This window comes from Lissotriton vulgaris, assembly GCF_964263255.1.
Source record: "Lissotriton vulgaris chromosome 7 unlocalized genomic scaffold, aLisVul1.2 SUPER_7_unloc_1, whole genome shotgun sequence".
Classification (NCBI taxonomy): Eukaryota; Metazoa; Chordata; class Amphibia; order Caudata; family Salamandridae; genus Lissotriton; species Lissotriton vulgaris.
In genome coordinates, this window is record NW_028240614.1 from 2,452,166 (window position 1) to 2,470,678 (window position 18,513).

Genomic DNA, 18,513 nt, shown 5'->3' on the forward strand with positions numbered 1-18,513 from the left:
AGGGTCAATGAGGGGGTGAGGGGATGTCACAGTATCATGGATGCCCCCAGGGTATTCCCAACAGCCGTCCAAAAGGGTTGGATCGAGGGGCATTCATAAAGGATGTGAGTAATATTGCAGCGGGGGCAGTGGATCTCCAGCAGTGTGCGTGAGGTAGGAGCCCTGCCCTGTGCAGTCTCACTGGGGTCCAGTGCATTCCTCGAGCGCCTTGAAGACGCAGAACTTTAAGTGTGTCTTACTGGCTCCCTTGTCCAGAGCTTCCAGGATGTCAGCCCAATTGTCCTCCTCGAGTGTTACCTGTAAGCAGGCCTCAATTTGATGTGGGGGTTGGGAAGGAGGGGCTTTGAGAAAAGGTGGTGTGTGAGTGTGCTGCAGATACCCAATATCACTCCCTCATGGTGACCTCAGATGGCGAGATAGGACACCACACAGTGAGGTCTCCAGGGACCACAGGCGTGGACACAAGCAGCACCTCAGGGAGTGTTTCAGCTGCAGATGGCCCCTGGCCTGTTGTAGTTGGAGACCGAATTCCTCCCTCAGGCACTCAAATGGTTTAAGGTTCTCGTTGCCCAGGGCCTGGTGCAGGTTGTACATGCCAGCCTGCACCTGGTCCCAGCAGAGTGCCCTTTCATTGATGCACAGGCCATCATTGCTCTGTAGGGGTGCCTTGTCATGCAGGCATTGGTCCACACCAAATAGAGTGTGTGCAACCTGCCATGCCCTTTGTGTGGAATTCAACACTGGGTGTGTAGGGCCCCCAAAGAAGCGATGAACCATGAGTTTGGCCGCTGTCTGATGGGCCGTGAAGAGCCCCATACAAAGGAATGAATCTGTAGAGTTGCCAAAGGCACTGTCACAGGTCGCATGCCCAATGTGTATGTGAAGCGCGGCACTGCTTGTACTCTGCCCCACATGGAGAGCCCCAAGTGTGACCATTTCTTAAAGTCCAGCTTCATTTGCGCAACTAGGGAATCTAAGTTGTCTGTGATCATCCCGTCCAGCCCCCTATTGACCACAATCCCGAGGCATTAGAGGCTTTGGGACTTCCAGCAGAAAGGGTATCCAGGAATAGCCGCTTTCGTGGTACAGGTTGAGAGCGGGAGGGCCTTACTCTAGCCACAGTTTACCCTTCACCGGGCAGTGCTGCAAAGCTGTCAATACCCTCCAGTAGGGACAGTAAGGAGCAGCATAGGTCTGTCAGGGTGAGCAGGACGTCATCCGCGCAGAGATAGATCTTGGCCCACGACCCATTAGGGGTATTTTCATAATGTGGGATGATTGGCGTGTGGTGGCTGCTAAGGGTTCGATAGCCATGAGGAACAGGAGGGAGGAGAGCAGACACCCCTAGCATGTACCCCTCTGAATCTGGAGGGGAGCTTATAACAATCCCCAGAGTTGACCTAGGCCATTGGACAGTCCCTGAGCAGGTGCACTTTGGTAATGAATTGGTCCCCAAGGCCAAACCTTTTCAAGGTTGCAAAGAGGTATCCCCATTCGATGCGATCAATGCTTTCCATCATCAAGGGAGAGGGCCAACGCATCGACAGGTATGTCATTGGCCGCCCAGAGGGTGAAGGCGAGGGTGCGGAGATGGTTCCTGCAGGAACGTCCCGTGACAAAGCCCACCTGCGTGGGGTGTATCAGAAGGGGAATGACTCTGCTGAGGCGCTCTGCCAGAATGCTGATGAGGATTTTGAGATCTCCATTCAGCAGGGATATGAATGAGTGGGTTCTGCAGGAGAAGGATGGCTCAGCAACTGATGTCACAATTGTTGATCAGAGGATAGAGAGGGTAAAGTAGAAATTCAGTTTATTCCTTGATCACCAGTACAGAGCCACCCCAGTGCACCACGCAGCTCAGTCCCCCAACAGTTCACTGGAAATTTGTAAAACAACTGCTCCCCTGATTACACCATAGAGTGTTCACTTAGATAATTCCAAGGTATGGTGGCCTAGGTGGACAAAACATGGCTACTTACTAGAAGGAACATTGGCAATCTCTGTACTGAAGGTACTAGAGAAGCCTGCAGGGACGGGCTGCGCCACAGCCCGGCTACCACAACCCTCTGCACAATCTCAAGTCCTGACCTCTGAAGGCAGATTGCCTTTGCCTCTGCCTTAGAAAAGTATGACGCATGGGGCTTACTACAATAGAGGATCCCTTAATCAATCAATCAATCAATCAATCAATCAATCAATCAATCAATCAGTACTAGAGCACAGCTTATCAACCATGAGGTTTTCCAGACACTGTGCTGCTGGGTTTACTCGAAGAGCCAGGTCTTGAGTCTCTTCCTGAAACCGGTCAGCGAGGGTGATGTTCGGAGGTGGAGGGGGTGGGCGTTCCAGGACTTGGCTGCGAGGTGGGAAAAGTAACTCTGCTCCTATTTCTTGACAAAATAAACATTAAATAAAGCAGCGAGAGGACCAGGATTGCAAAGAGAGTTAGCAAAGAGCTGGTAACTCCACACTTGTAGCCCAGACTCTCAGCAGAGTGCCTAACTTTCATCTCTCCATCGGACTATCCCTGCACAGCACCCGGGTCTCTCCATACTCACACTTCATTACTATCACTTTTCTTACTGGTATTGCTTTCAGTTCGCCATTCAATCTGATTTTTACTTACTGAACTTATGCAAAGCACAAGCCTTCCCAAGTCCTTTAGCCAACCCTCCCTACCCCCCTACACTAACTGAAGGGGGACACCCAAGGAAGCTTGTGCAGAGGGTCTGGTCCCCACGCCTTGTTGCCAAGCCCCAGAAGCAACTGGCCAATGCAAATGTCAAGATGTTGGCCAAGATCTGAGAAGGGTATTGCATGAACTTGTCACATGGACCTCTGCATGCTCTTAAAAAAGAAACTGAAATGTTTAATTTTTTTTAAATAATGCATTCTATTTTCCTTTAACGAAAACGGGCTGCATTTTTTAAAAAACAGCTTTATTGAAAAAGCAGTCACAGACATGGTGGTCTGCTGACCTCAGCAGGCCACCATCCCTGTGAGTGCCGGCCATTCCCAATGGTTTCCAAAAGGCAAACTGTCTCATGAATATGTAATGAGGCAGGTCCTTTACGACCCATTTGGGATTTGCAAACAGTGTTTTAGACACTGCTGTACATCAGTGAATTGTGAGTCGCAAAAAAATGCAAGTTGTGAGTCGCAAACACTGAGGGTCCCACATCTGTCCCGAAGTGATGAACTAGACTCCAGCACATCACTTTGTCTTTTTTGGCTTCCAGACCATGCTCTTTTTTGCCCCTGCATCGTGCATACCAGAGCTTCAGTTGAGGCCAACAATCGTCCGCACTAGATGCTGTTTGCTGTACTCATACAGCTCCCCCCAATCTAGCTAAGGATGGCAAGCTACATTTTTACAATTTCAAATTCTTTCACATTTACAGAGCATTTTAAAGTTGTCAATGTTACATTTACCTTTGTTCTGTATGCAATCTTTATTAATGTGCTAATATTTTTCAATTTTGGAAACAGTCGCTGCTCCCCTCAGACAGAGTTGCAGCTCCCCAGGGGATCACGGACCTTAGGTTAAGAACCGCTGGTGGTGAGGTATGATAAGAAAATCTGTGTCTGGACTGGAGGCGAGGATTATGCTTTTCAATCTGTATGGCAAAACTTTATACAGCCAATAAAAACTGTAAAAAACCGTTTTGTTAATATCGAAGTTATTAATATTGTTAGTCAAAATATCGTTGTTAATAATATCGAAATTTATTTTTGGTGTTCTGTATTTTAGAATATGTGTTAAAAGTATAGTTTATTTTTCTAATGTATGTTTAAAATGTTTAGAAGTAATGAATTTTATGCTTAGTAAGTTTTGCGTAAATTAATTAATGAATAATGATAATTATTTAATAGTTTTGTATTTAATAATTTATACAGGTAATTGTGTTAATTAATTTGTTATTAATTAGTTATTAATTGGTTATTAATAATTAATTGGTAAATATGTTAATTGTGTAATTGTTTTAGGAGCAGTTTGTGGGCTTATAGGGGAGTAGGGTGGAAAGTAATTTAATTACAATTATTTAATTAATAATGTGTTTAATTATTATTTATGTATTTAATATTTTGTGTTGTTAATTATGTTAAATATTTTGTTATTAATTCGTTATTAATTGGATAATAATTATTAATAATTAATTGGTAAATATCTTAATTGTGTTGTTTTTTTAAGAGCGGATTGTGGGTTTATAGGGGAGTAGGGTGGGAAGTAACTTAATTACAATTCATTAATGGATAATTTTTATTAATTACTATTTGTGTATTTAACATTTCATATTGTTAATTGTGTTAAATAATTTGTTATTTATTAATTATTAGTTGGCTATTCATTATTAATAATGAATTGTTAAATATGTAAATTGTGTCCATTTTTTATGAGCTAGTTGTGTATTTAGAGGGGAGTAGTGTAGCAAGTAATTAAAAATTAATACAATTTGAAAAAAAATTCAGATAATATTTATTTATTGTTAGTTTATAGTCTTAATGGTATGAATTAATTTATGACTTTGTTTTTAATGTTATTGTTTATTGTTATTAGTTAATTAATTGTTGAGGAATTATGTTAATTGTGTCATGTTTTACAATAGTGGTAGTGTAATTTATAGTGGTATTTGGTGAGAGGTGAATTATTTTTTATTATTTAAGTATTTGTTAATTACTATTTAATATTTTGCTGGAGTGGGAATAGGAAATTATTCCCCCCCGCTATCCAACCCTTTCCCTATTTTTGCAATTGTTGGAGAGGGAATAGTAATGTTATCCCCTCCACTATCCAACACTTTCCCTACTGTTGCACTCTGTGGAGTGGGAATAGTAAATGATTCCCCTCCACTACCCAACACTTTCCATACTGTTGCACTTGCTGGAGTTGGAAAAGTAAATTTTTCCCCTCCGCTATCCAACACTTTCCCTAATGTTGAATTTGTTGGAGTGGGAATAGTATCCCCTATGTTATCCAACACTTTCCCTGCTGTTGCACTCTGTGGAGTGGGAATAGTAAATTATTCCCCTCCGCTATCCAACATTTTCCCTACTGTTGTACTTGCTGCAGTGGGAATAGTGAATTATTCCCCTCCGCTATCCAATGCTTTTCCTACTTTTGCTATCTCTGGAGTGGGAATAGTAATTTTATCCCCTCCACTATCCAATACTTTACCCTACTGTTGTACTTGTTGGAGTGTGAATAGTAGTTTTATCCCCTTCGCTATCCAACACTTTCCTTACTGTTGCAGTTGCTGGAGTGGGAATAGTAAATTATTCCCCTCTGCTATCTAGCACTTTCCCTACTGTTGCACTCCCTTGAGTGGGAATAGTAATTTTATCTCCTCCACTATCCAACACTTTCCCTACTGTTGCACTCCGTGGAGTGGGAAAAGTAAATTATTCACCTCTGCTATCCAACACTTTCCCTACTGTTGCACTCCCTTGAGTGGGAATAGTAATTTTATCTCCCCCACTATTCAACACTTTCCCTACTGTTGCACTCCGTGGAGTGGGAAAAGTAAATTATTCACCTCCGCTATCCAACACTTTCCCTACTGTTGCACTTGCTGGAGTGGGAATAGTAAATTTTTCCTCTCCGCTATCCAACACTTTCCCTACTATTGCATTCCTTGGAGTGGGAATAGTAATGTTATGCCCTACGTTATCCAGTATTTTCATACTGTTTTAGTAAATGTAGTGTAAAATGTTGTTTTAAAAATAAATATATTTTTTAATATTTTATTTTATTTATATATATATATATATATATATATATATATATATATATACTTTCACCAAACAGTCTGTAACCGGCACGCTCAAAATCACGGGTGCAATTTCCAGGACCAGACCAAGTCCTGTGAAAATCTTTCAACAGCAAACTTTGAAGAAATTGCACTCCTAAACACGAGGCTTTTCGTTTTTTGAAGCGTTTTTATTCCATTAGAACAGCCACCATCACCCACCAACGTTTCAAACAAAAAATGTTGAAAAACCGTGAGAAAGAAAATGTTTTGTTCGATACGTTGGTGGGTAATGGTGGCTGTTCCAATGGAATAAAAACGCTTCAAAAAACGAAAAGCCTCGTCTTTAGAAGTGCAATTTTTTCAAAGTTTGCTGTTGAAATATATATATATATATATATATATATATATATATATATATATATATATATATATATATATATATATATATATATATATATATATATATATATAATTTATTGTTATATTTATCTTACATGTTTAAGTATATATATATATGTATTTATAATTGTTATTATGTTTGTAACATTTTATAGTTTAATAAAATAATAATTAATTATTATTATTAAGTAAATATATATGTAATTTTTTTATATATGTATGTTTAATTTATTTTTATACTACATTTAATATTTATAAAATGTTTGAATTTTTAAATAATTCTAACTACCTTTTTTTATTAATTATATTTATTATTTAATTTATTCCAGATTAATTTTAGGTCATTTAAAAAAACGATATTTTGATCAACGATATTTTGGTTTGGATATTGTTGTACTTACCTTTGTAGCGATAGGATGACAATATTTTGTCCAGCAATAGTCTTGACACGATATTCTGGTAGGTCGATATTGTTGTCGTCGATATTATGTCAGTGATCCCTGGAGGGCAGAGTTGAAGTTCCCGACCTTGATGGATCTTTTGTGAGTTCCTCCTGTCAGGCTTCCTTCCTTTCCAAGGCTTCTAATGAATCCAGTGGGGGGTACTTCATCCTCTTGTTCTGCAAGGCTCTCTTTAATTGATGGTGTGCTGAATTCCAGGTGTGACTGGCGACTGCCTGGTGTTTCGGAGCTCGCTGGGTTCTTCATTTATCATCTGTGGGCTTCTGGATCCCACAAACGATATACTTCAGCATGGCGTTGATGGGTCAGTTGGTGTGAATCATAACGTGTTGATTCAGTGTGATTGATTTCCTTCCCTCTCTAGCAGCTGATGGTATGGCGTATAAGCCGATGAGTGCCTTCAGGCTTAGCAATCTGCTACATAACATTATTGATATAACCCCGGGAGTCAGTTGTTGATTGTGCTGCAGAAACCCTTTGGTCCATGTCGGTATGGCAAGTTAACCCTCTTGCAGGGCCCAAACCATAATTTTTAATACATAAAAGTCACCCATAAGATAGGCCCTGGACTGCCCAGTGGCAGGGTTCAGTGTATTTGAAATTTTAAGTTTTACATGTCCTAGTAGTGAAAAACACTTGCGTTTGTTTTTCACTACTACGAGGCCTATCTCTCCCATGGGATAACATTGGGATGACCTACTTAAATTTGTATAAGTGTAATTTCCAATTTGGAAGATATTGAACCTCCAAGTTTGGTGTCTCTGAAATCACGATTTAAAATCAAAACTTATGGTGAAGTCGGATTTCAAAATGTAATTCTTAAATGATTCTTTTAAAAAGTTTGCATTTTTCTTACTTTAGCCATTTGGTGCCTGCTGCCTGTCTTTGAATACACGTTTAGGGTGGGTAACAGCTGGGCTTTGTGCATTCCCTCTAGACAGCTACACACAAAGGAAGCTTAGAGGTGACTTGATGAGCAATCCACATCCTGATGTGCCATCCATGTGATTTTGGTCTTGTTTTATTTATAACATTCATCTCTTTTTTTCTAACCGGGTTTGGAGTCTTTTTGTGATGTTGTCACTGTGTTACTGTCTGAAGTGTTGCACAAATACTGTACACATTGCCTCTTAAATTAAGCCTGACTCCTCTGTGCCAAGATGCCGGGGGTGAGCACAGGTTAATATAGGGTGTGTTTGTGATTTACCCTGACTAGGATTGTGGTTCTTGCTTGGTCAGGGTACACACCTCTGCCAACCAGAAACCCAATTTCTAACAACAATGCACTATAGACAGGACTTGCAGATTTATGTGATTTTGTGGATGCAGCATTTTCCGCATAATTATGGACATGCTATAGTTGCCACATAATCCATCACCTGCTGCATAATCTACAGATTTTAACAAAAATGTAACAAAAACACTGTGACAACTGCCTTTCCAAAGGTTGATTGGTCACCCAGCTTATTGCTGTATTTGGGTGTTAAACAGGTACTAATGAGGTCCGACCATTGTATTGATACTGTTAATATGTGTAAAAATGACAAACTAATGTGGTAATACTATCACCAAATATGCTGCATTATGCAGAAGAGTTTACCTTTTCTTCCTGAATAAATTACCAAACCCTGCCATATAATTTGGCCCTCCTCTGCCGCATAATTCCAGTTGCCCTGATTATGGGAAAATATTTTTTTTCTTTAAATGTTCTCATAGCAAAGAAACTGAAAAGACAATTAAATGATGAAGCAATGGAGTTATGAAACAGGAGCACGAAGGTGACTTAAAAGGGTGTTTGCAATTTTGAAAGCTGTTATGCAAGAGTTACTGGCAAAGATGATCAAAATTGCATAATAACCCATTCTACACGCGGAATTTAATTTTCGTATGTTCCGGTCTGGTGCGAGCAGATATTCTATTTAACAGTATAATTATTACAAAGCGCATCTTTACAGTTTATTCTTAAAAATTCATATCTCAACTTCTATTGATTGGATTTTTGTTGATTTGGTCTTGTTTTATTTATGAAGTTAAGCTCAATTTTCCTAACATGGCGTGGAGTATCTGTGTTGTATTGTCACTGTGTTACTGTTTGAAGTGTTGCACAAACACTGTACCCATTTCATCTGAAGTTAAGCCTGACTGCTCTGTGCCAAGCTACCAAGGGGTGAGCACAGGTTCATTTAGGGTGCGTTTGACTTACCCTGACTAGGACTGTGGTTCTTGCTTGGTCAGGGTGCATACCTCTGCCAACCTGAAACCCAATTTCTAACAACAGTACATTATGGGAGGACTAGTGTAATCATGCGATTTTGTGGATGCAGCATTTTCTGCATAACTATGGACATGCTATATTTGCCATATAATCCATCACCTGCTGATTTTAACAAAAATGGCTCAAAACACTGTGAAAACTGCCTTCCAAAGGTTGATTGGTCACCTTATTGTTGGTTTTTGCTGTATTTGGGTGTGAAACAGGTACTAATGAGGTCAGACCGTAGCCCTGATACTGTTCATATGTGTAAAAATGACAGAATAATGTGGTAATATTATCACATAATGTGCCGCATTATGCAGAATAATTGACCACATCTTGCTGAATCATTTACTAAACCCTGCCGTATAATTTGGTCCTCCTCCGCCGCATTATTCCAGTTGACCTGATTATATGAAAACCCTTTTTTTCCTTTAAATGTTCTCATAGCAAAGAAACTGAAAAGACAACTAAATGATGAAGCAATGGAGTGATAAAAGAGGAGCAAGCAGGTGACTCCAAGGGCGTTTACTATTTTGAAAGCTGTTCTGCAAGAGTTACTGGCAAAGATGGTCAAATTTGTGTAATAACCCCTGCTACACGCTGAATTTAATTTCCGTATGTTTTTTCCTGGCCGAGAAGTATGCTGCTTTGACAGAAAGACAATCTTCACCTGCAGGGGGTGCAAGGCCTGCACCCCTGTGGCTGGGGGAGAGGGGTCTCCTTTCAGGGGCCCCCTTCAGCCAAAGGCTAACGAGTATCTGAGATATATGGCAACTCATGGGCCTCTCTTCACCTCTGCAGGGGGCCCCATCATTTTGTCAGACTCCGGGCCCCCTTGGCCCCTCAGTGGCCCCTGCTGTAGTTTGAAGAGCTCAGTGCGCCTGTCTCCCCAGGCGAGGAAGAGGCACGTGCTGTTTGTGCCTGAATGAGGACCCGGATGTAGATCAGATGACAGCTATGGGTGTGGCTTCAGGGGTGGGGGGTGTGACACCCCCCTAATAAATGTATTATTTAATAAATAGTTGGGTACAGGATCTTTACCCCACAGCATGGAGCTGGCTCTGCGCTGCATCACAAAAGTGATGCAATGGCGGCGTAAAAGATGCGCAAGGGGCTTGTAAATCTGCCCTGGAGTTTTAAGTACCCCTCACAACCCGCACTCCTTTCCTTTTCCATTGGCCCTTAAGCCCCCCCCTCAAGCGCTCATATACGAATTAACGTGATTGTCAGGGAAGCTGCACGGGTTTGTAAAGTCAAAGCCGACAACAGGGCACTAGTGTCGCTGAGTTTACGCGTGGGCGAGGCCAGCTATCGGCATGCGGAATGGAGGCAGAGACAGGGGGCATGTTTCAAACTCATGCACGCAACTGCACGTGGGCGGGCTCTCCCTTTTTTGTTTATTCACTCATGTCTTCTAATGGGGGGGTGCGTCAGTGTGAAGTCACTGTCGACTACCAAAGCAGTCCCGCACTAGAACCCAGTCTCCCAGGTAGAGGTCCGATTCCTTCTCTCTCTTGGTTATGCTGGCATTTTGGTTGTTTGCGGCTCTACTCTGCTGCGTGGCTTCCAGATGTAGAAGTTCGGGGATCCATCCTCTCACATGCAGGGTGCTGTCTCTCACTGCCGTTCCATACAAGATGTTGATGGCAGTGGCGGCTGGTATTTGAAGTCTGTGGGAGGGCGAGACGTAGTGGTGTGGGGAATGAAATAAAAAGACACACTTACCTGTCTGCCACCCGCTGTCGCCGCCGCCTCCTCTCAGTCCTCCGCCCCGCTTCCATGGCAGGAAGCAGGATGCACCCGGCTCCCAGCCTCCTGATAGCCAATCACAATGCTGCAATGCAGTGTTGTGATTGGTCTGAGCACAGTTGATCGGCACTCAGCCAGAGAATGCGTGGCTGGGTATGTTCTCCTGCATGGAGAACATGCAAAGTGTGCATTAGTGTTTGGCTGGCCCCAGAGGGCAGCCCAAACTTTCATGCGCACTTTAGAGAGTGCAAACCACTCCTTCCCTGCTCTGTCAGCAGAGCGGCCTTGCCCGCAAAGCTGCAACAACAAGGAAACAAAAAATGATTAGCGGAGGAGCTGCCAAGGGTTGAACTTTGGGTGGTACGGTGAGGGGTACGCAATATATCTTCTGGTGTATTGCGACACTCTCTGCTTTAGCCCATGTCAATAGGGAGCGCCCCCAGGCTAGCACATGCTGGGGCTCAAAAGCTTTCCATCTCTTAGTGAGCAACCTTTTAGCTACTGCCGAGCCTAATTCTAGGAAGCAAGAGGTTACTTTGTGCTTTTTGCTTCTGCTATAAAGGTGTAGGATGTAAGTCTCCCATTCGAATGGAATGCCGCATTCAGGGCAGGAGGCATCGATACAATAAAAATATATATTGCTCTTGGCTGGGGTGAGGTATGTTCTCTGTGTAAAATAATACTGAATCTAGCGCAAGCTCATGTTTCGGGGAATGTGCGCGGGGCTCTCTAACCCCACCTCCCATTCAGGATCAGTTAATTGGCAATTTAGGTCCCCCTCCCAATTGAGCCTCAGTGGTGTAAATGTGAGCTGCAGTGTGTTGCCTAATGGAAGCGGTGAACCACTGTGTGAAGTGTCCACCAGGACCCATCACATGCAGGTACTCAGTGATGGAAGAAACTACAGACGCCTGAGAAAAGGCCAAGGTACATTACTTCTACACAGAACCTAAAATACATAAAGAGACAAGACCTCCCCTGTACGGCCCATCGTGTCAGGGATAAATTCCCTTCTAGGACCCTTGTCACGGTTCTGCAACTTTTTCTGAATCTCTTAGTGCAGAAGTCGTCTACCAAAGACACTAAACACGTACTCAATCTCATCATAGACCTGAGCTTTGACCCCACTTCCCAAATTCTGGTGGGATTAGACATCAAAAGCCTTTACCCTAGTCTTCCTCAAAACGAGACACTGAGGGTCCTCCATGATATGTTAATAGACACCACCTGAGAATATACGACCACCAGGGAGTTCATTCTACAATGCGCCACCCTAGCTCTGAAGGAGAACTGCTTCAAATTCGAAGGTGAGTTCTTCCTTCAGACAAACGGAACGTCCATGGGCAGCATTTTTGCCCCCAGCTTGGCTGGTCTCTATGTGTATCACTTTGAGAAACTACACATCCTACCAGCCACAAATCCATACACCATCAATATCAAATTCTGGCGTCTTTAAATTGACGACATTCTTATGGTCTGGACAGGATCACAAGATTCTCTAGCCTTCTTCCTCACCTGGCTCAATGAGCGTGACCCCTACCTACGCTTCACCAGCAGTGCGAGTGCCCACAGCATAGCCTTTCTGGAACTCACTATTGAGCCTAAAGCAGGGCTTCTTCAGACTACCACATATAACAAAGCAACTGCAAGGAATTCATTACTAAAGTTTGAGAGTTTCCACCCCCGTCCTCGCAGAGAAAACCTCCCATTCGGTCAGTTCCTCCGCATACGGAGGAATTGTAGGCTGACCACGGATTATACGCAAAAATTGGGACATCGTAAAGACAGGGACCTCTACCTGGGACCAACCTCTTTTTGCCTATAAAAAGGCAGGCAGCCTCAAAGACCGCTTGGTCTCTACCCGCCCGTAGAAACACCAGATTCCTGTCACCAACACGGTGCTTAATGCCTGGGGACTCCCTAATGTAGTCGGACACTATCCCTGCTGTGATTGCAGTGTCTGTCATTTGACACAAGCAACAAAAACACTGGATCTTGAGCAAGGCAAAATCTGGCACCAGAGGAAACATACTAATTGTAATTCGACCAATGTTGTTTACCTTATTGAGTGCCCATGCAGACTCCCCTACATCGTAATGACGACTCGCAAGGTGAGGACCAGCATAGTAGCACACCGCAGCCCCATCCGGTGCAAAAAGAACACCAGAAAAATGACAGACAATTTCATTCAGAGAGGACACACTCCAAATGACATAAAATGGACAGTCATAGAACAAATCGAATGTCACAACATTACCAATGACAAACATCTGCTTCAAAAGGAACAACAGTGGATATACCACCTTTCCACCCATAAAGAGGGATTAAACGACAACATTCCGTGGAACAGCCTGAACAACTGAACCTCTACACTGACAGCAAACATAACGCTCAGTCACCTTTTTTTTTATCTTTTCCCTCCTCTTTAAAATCCTCAAGCTTCTACACTCAGCATGAACATGCCTCCTCCAGGTACCCTGTGCCTCACAAACCACAAGATTGAGTCCAGAGGCTGCAGCGAACCATCCCCCTAATATCGAGTGGTGAAACAACTTGGGCATCACTGCCCTTACCAGGGTCCACACCTAGTGCTTTTACCATGGGGATCATGCTTTTATGTCAGCCCCCACTATCGGGACAGATAGAGTCCCCTCACACCCATGAGGACCATACGGCGCTTTTCCATGCCTACATCCAACGCATGCGTTCCCCTTAACCCAACAAGGGGATATGACATGCGTCTCACCAGCAAGAAACTACATTTCCTCAGTCTTTCTTCACTGTTTATAGACACAATACGATTGATGCCCTAATGTATTCATTAGGTGCTATCACTCACACATAGTTAATCTGTCTACATTACTGGCCGCTCTTTAAGATAATGGTATTTCAGGGCCACCTCTGTTGCCATATACACACACACAGATGCGTGTTCGTCTTTTGTGTTTTCTTCCTTTTGTCCACAGATGCTACTCACATTCAGCTTCTGATCGCGTAGACTTGCGAATATGGAAGCATATTTAAACATCACCACGGCCAATGGCCAGCATTGACGCAGTTCCGAAGCAGGCCCCAACAGGTTTGAATAGTGGGTCGCAGACTTTGGCAAAGTAAGGCCTAGATGTATCATGCATCAAAAATTCGCAAATTAAGGAATCGCAAAAATTTACGATTCCTTATTTTGCCATAGAATTTAAGGAATCGCAATTTTGCGATTCCTTAAATGCTATGTATGTAGCATTTTTCATTTGCGAATTTTGTTTAAGAAATCGCAAATTACCACCAACTTGTAGTTGATGGTAATTTGCGAATTCTTTTAAAAATGCACAATTTGGCATTTTTGAAAGTGGCATGTGACGCACACACATGCCCATAGGGCCTGTATGTGCGCCATATGCACACATATGTACATTTCAGGGGTGCTGCAAGGTGTCCTTGAGACACCCCTGCACCCTTGAAATTATTATCAATTTGCCTCCTGGCCCATAGGAATGAATGGGAAATTATTCCTTTATTGCGAATTCGCAATTTGCGAATTCGCAATTTTGAATTCGCAATTAAGGAAGATTAAGAAATCGCCAAAAAATAGCGATTTTTTACATACAAGCCATTTTGTGATTTCTAAATAGCGATTCCTTAAAAATCGCTATTTAGAAATCGCAAAGGGGTATGTTGATACATCTACCCCCTAAGTGAGGTGTGCCAGGGGGGTTTCTTCCCTAACAGTTTCCGACAGAGGAGACCTTCTCACGCAGTCAGACTACCGCATCATTGAAGTTTGCCATGTCTCTTTCTTTCTTTCCCGAGAACACACACAGTGTGTGACTAAAGGTTGGGCCCCTCCCGGAACTCATGGAGCTTTTCCTCCATAATTACCAGTGTTTTCAGCACTACTGTTTCTAGACAGGATATCGCATTTACTCAATTGATTTCTCCGCACAGTAGCACATAATCTAAAGCATTTTTTAAGTTTCACCTACCATCCACCGTCATGTTCCGTTTTCACTATCGCTCTTTACTCGCATAGAACAGGGACACAACGGAGTCGAGTCACATAAACCTTATGTGCCATTTTGAAGCTCACTCTATTTTGTGTTTGCTTGTATGTCTTGTTGTTTTTTTCTTAACAGGAACCAAGCCGCTAGAGGAAACCATCCTCTTACACATACCACACCTTAGCAAGACAGAAAGGTCCAGGATTCCAAGGTTTAAACAACGCTTTGATAAGCTACTTTTGTAGGTAGTTGGAGACACACTCAAAGCTCTGGACCTCTTGAGCTTCATAAAGGGAGACAAGTTTCACTATAAAATATTAAAGATGTCTCACTGCAATCTGAAGTAGTTCTGGCCTTTGTATGACGACTTTTAAGAACGGATATTAATCCAAACAAGTATCTATTGATCTCTCATGGAGTACACACTCTCCATCTTTTAAACATACCACACCTTAGCGAGTGCGCCACATAGCTGTTTTTTTCATTCTTTTAGACAACCACTTTAACTTTCACCCACATATGGTCCTGATGAAAGCCAGTTTAACATGAGGCCTGGCTGAAACATGTTGACTGCACAGGATATGGGAGTCCTTAATCACCTCCACTCATATCCGCCGCCTTGTTTTTAAATACTGCCAAGGGCCCACTAATAAAATAGTCTTGTGGATATCTGGGAGCCGTAAGACAGTTTTTTAAACCTACACTCTTTTCACCATCACAGCACATTCACAAAACAAAACCCACTCCACTGTAGTCAGGCGTCAAAGCACACCCAAGGTGCACTTGGTGCCTTCGGTGGGACCAGATGATGAAGCATGCCACAACTAGGTTGGTGGGTGAGGGTCTTCGTAACAAACAAATGTTCTTCTTACTCATGAACAAACACTAGGAGCTTCTACCTACTCGCTAGTTCCCATTTATTCTTACATATTAACCAGTGGAAGTGAACGAGCCCCTTTTCCTCTCTCTCCCGCTTGATACTGGTACAATCTAGCACACGACAAGGGTTGAATCTGGCCATGTGCGACCTAGAATAAACCAACGCATATCTGGCCCATTGTTCTGGATATCACACTAAAACCATTCGGATGCAAAACATTTATGATGCTGAGCAAAGATGATTAAATATCTCTCACCCTTGGAAGTTAAGAACTCACCCATCTGAGAGCAGCGCTTACCTTCACTTTGCTCACTTCCATTGACTTGGGGATGTTGTCGCGATGCAGATGCGTTGTCAGGACTCTTCGAGAAGGGATCTGGTTCATAATCTGGAAGAGAAGAAGTGGCCAATGACATGTCTGACGTGGCTGAGGGCTGGACCCCTCAGTGGCCCCTCATTGCCGGCTCGTGACAGCTGCAGGTCACAAGGCAAGCACACAAGGAGATAAGCTGGCAAGATGGCTCAGTGAGCTGAAGGCTTCCTGCTTACATCTGCACATCACCACTTTCAACCTTGACCAAGACAACTCAGCCTGTTATCCTTCAGAGGTTGAAATTCGACTGCCATTACAAATTGAGTAATATTGTTATTGGCAGTACTGCAGAACTCTTATACAAATGAAGGTTGAGAGTGGCCCAGGGCATATGAATAAGGGATTCATTTTTAATACTAATAATAATAACATTAGCGAAGGCCAATTGCAAGTCATATCATGCAGCAGAAACCAATATAAACTATAATTGAATATTTCAATGGTAACTTCAAGTGAGGTAGATATATATTTTTTCAATGACACATAAAAATAAACAGGTGATCCTCCATCCTTGCTGAAGCTCAGAGGCAAGGTTACTCGTCAGTCTTTATTTTCTGGACCACCCTTCTGTACATGAACCTACCCCAGTGGACCTATCATTTAGAATAATATTATTACAGAAAATGGAAAGGAGGAGTAAAATCAGGAGTTAACGCTAAGACCATCACAGGAATTCAAATAAAGACAGACAAATATCCATACAGGAAGAGAACACGGGGAGGTTTCCAGAGTTGGAGGCGACATACATATGACAATAGAGTAGAAATGTAGGTAGAAAACAATTGTATTAGAACAATTGGCCATAAAACATTCTAAACAATACATAAAAACAGTTGGAAAACTCTGTTTAACAGAATGTAAAAACCGAGCAATCCCAATGGCCACATCTGGGTAAGACATTTCTGACTGCACCTCTACAGCCTTCATCCTTTGTACTGATCTGTATTTAAAAACAAAGGTCTGAGGACCTAATGTGGTTCTGAAAATAACAAACACAGTCCATAAGTATTGACAACAACGCGCATTTTACATTCGGGGCAGGGACAATGACCACTCTTAACTGGACCCTGGCCCGACAGGAGCGGTGGTAGTAGACTGGATTACACCCACTCTTCCCTTAAAACTTCATTCCAATGGTTGGGATCAGACACCTGCACCTGGTAGGATGAAAACCTGACCTGGAGAGGGAACTGATCGAAGGCGTCTGACTCAGGAAGGCCGGGTCAAGGGTCGCTAACGCCTTTCCCACAGACTCTTTTACAGAAATGCACACGGTTTCTGCTCCCCCAGCACACACAGACAAATGATATTATAAAGCAAAGCAGAACAAGAGAAGAAGAGGAGAAAAGACAATCAATTATAGAATTCTTATAACATCCACCATTGTAAACCCAGGATGGTATTGTGGAGGCGAGCAGTCAGTGCTTAATTTGTAAACAAATAAGTGACCAGGGGCCCGATGTAGGTCACCAAATAGCGGTCGGTATTTGGTGATTGAGATGTAGGGGCCATTATTTTACAGAATCAGTAATTTTACCGATTCGGTAAATCCCAGATGTAGGTAGCACTGTTTACAGTGCTACAGGCCTTCAGAATTCGGTATTTTATCACCCATACAATTGGGTGGTAAAATACCGAATTCAGGTGTACATGCACATCTGTGCATGTACACCTGTGCCATGTGACACACAGACATGCCCTTAGGGCATGTATGTGTGCCACATGACACACAAGCCTGGAATTGGGGTGCGACAGGGTGTCAAAGTGACACCCCGTTCACCCTTGCAGGATTCGGTATTTACCGATTCGGTAAATACCGAATCGGTATTTCCCATTGACCTAATGTGACCTTGAAGTCCATAGGAATCAATGGGAAATACCGATTCGGTATTTACAGAATCGGTAAATACCGAATCTTACAGATTCGGTAATTCTAAAATAAGAATTAACTACATCTGCTCCCTTCCTATTTACCTACTCTTAATATTCAGAGTAGGTAAATAGGAATTACCTACATCTGCCCCCTTCCTATTTACCTACTCTTACAATTTAAGAGTAGGTAAATAGGAATTACCTACATCTGCCCCCTTCCTATTTACCTACTCTTACAATTTAAGAGTAGGTAAATAGGAATTACCTACATCGGGCCCCAGGTCTTTTTAGGGATGCAACTGCAGCCTCCTCCACCCATTGCCCCTGTTAGCTCCGCCAAAGAGAGCATCAACACAAGTACCACCCATCGCAATCCTACAAGTGTGACAATCAAGGCTATTACAGGTCACCCAAATCTGTGGCCGCCACTGTTCACTTTAAAGTATATAGACTTAATAAACACTATTCACTCCTAAATACGCTATCTCCAGAAAAACCATTCCCCATAAGAGTGCAGCTGCAGACAGATAGCACCTCAAACATGGTGCTTCGAATGCTCGCTGCAGGATCCTAGTGCTTGGAGACCCTCACGGGGGATTAGCTGTGCTCTACAAATCATGATTGATTGATCGATTTGTTAATGATTGCAATCTAAACTTAGCATATCATATATCTGACCCTGGGCATGCAGCTCAATCATTGTTAGTGGCGAAAGTGGGATCTGCTGTGTTCCATTTGAAATAAATAAATACAACTACCTAACCTCCCTCATGGTCC

At 42.7% G+C, this 18,513-nt stretch overlaps 1 protein-coding gene across 1 annotated transcript in view; it reads right to left on the bottom strand.

Annotated features, from left to right (window-relative positions):
* LOC147672978 (sulfotransferase 6B1-like) overlaps positions 1-18,513 on the bottom strand; it is a 111,271-nt gene that overhangs the window by 89,570 nt on the left and 3,188 nt on the right. The window contains exon 3 of the mRNA XM_086947851.1: positions 15,790-15,879. Coding sequence (XP_086803977.1) covers positions 15,790-15,879 — 90 coding nt within the window. The remainder of the gene's footprint in view (positions 1-15,789; positions 15,880-18,513) is intronic.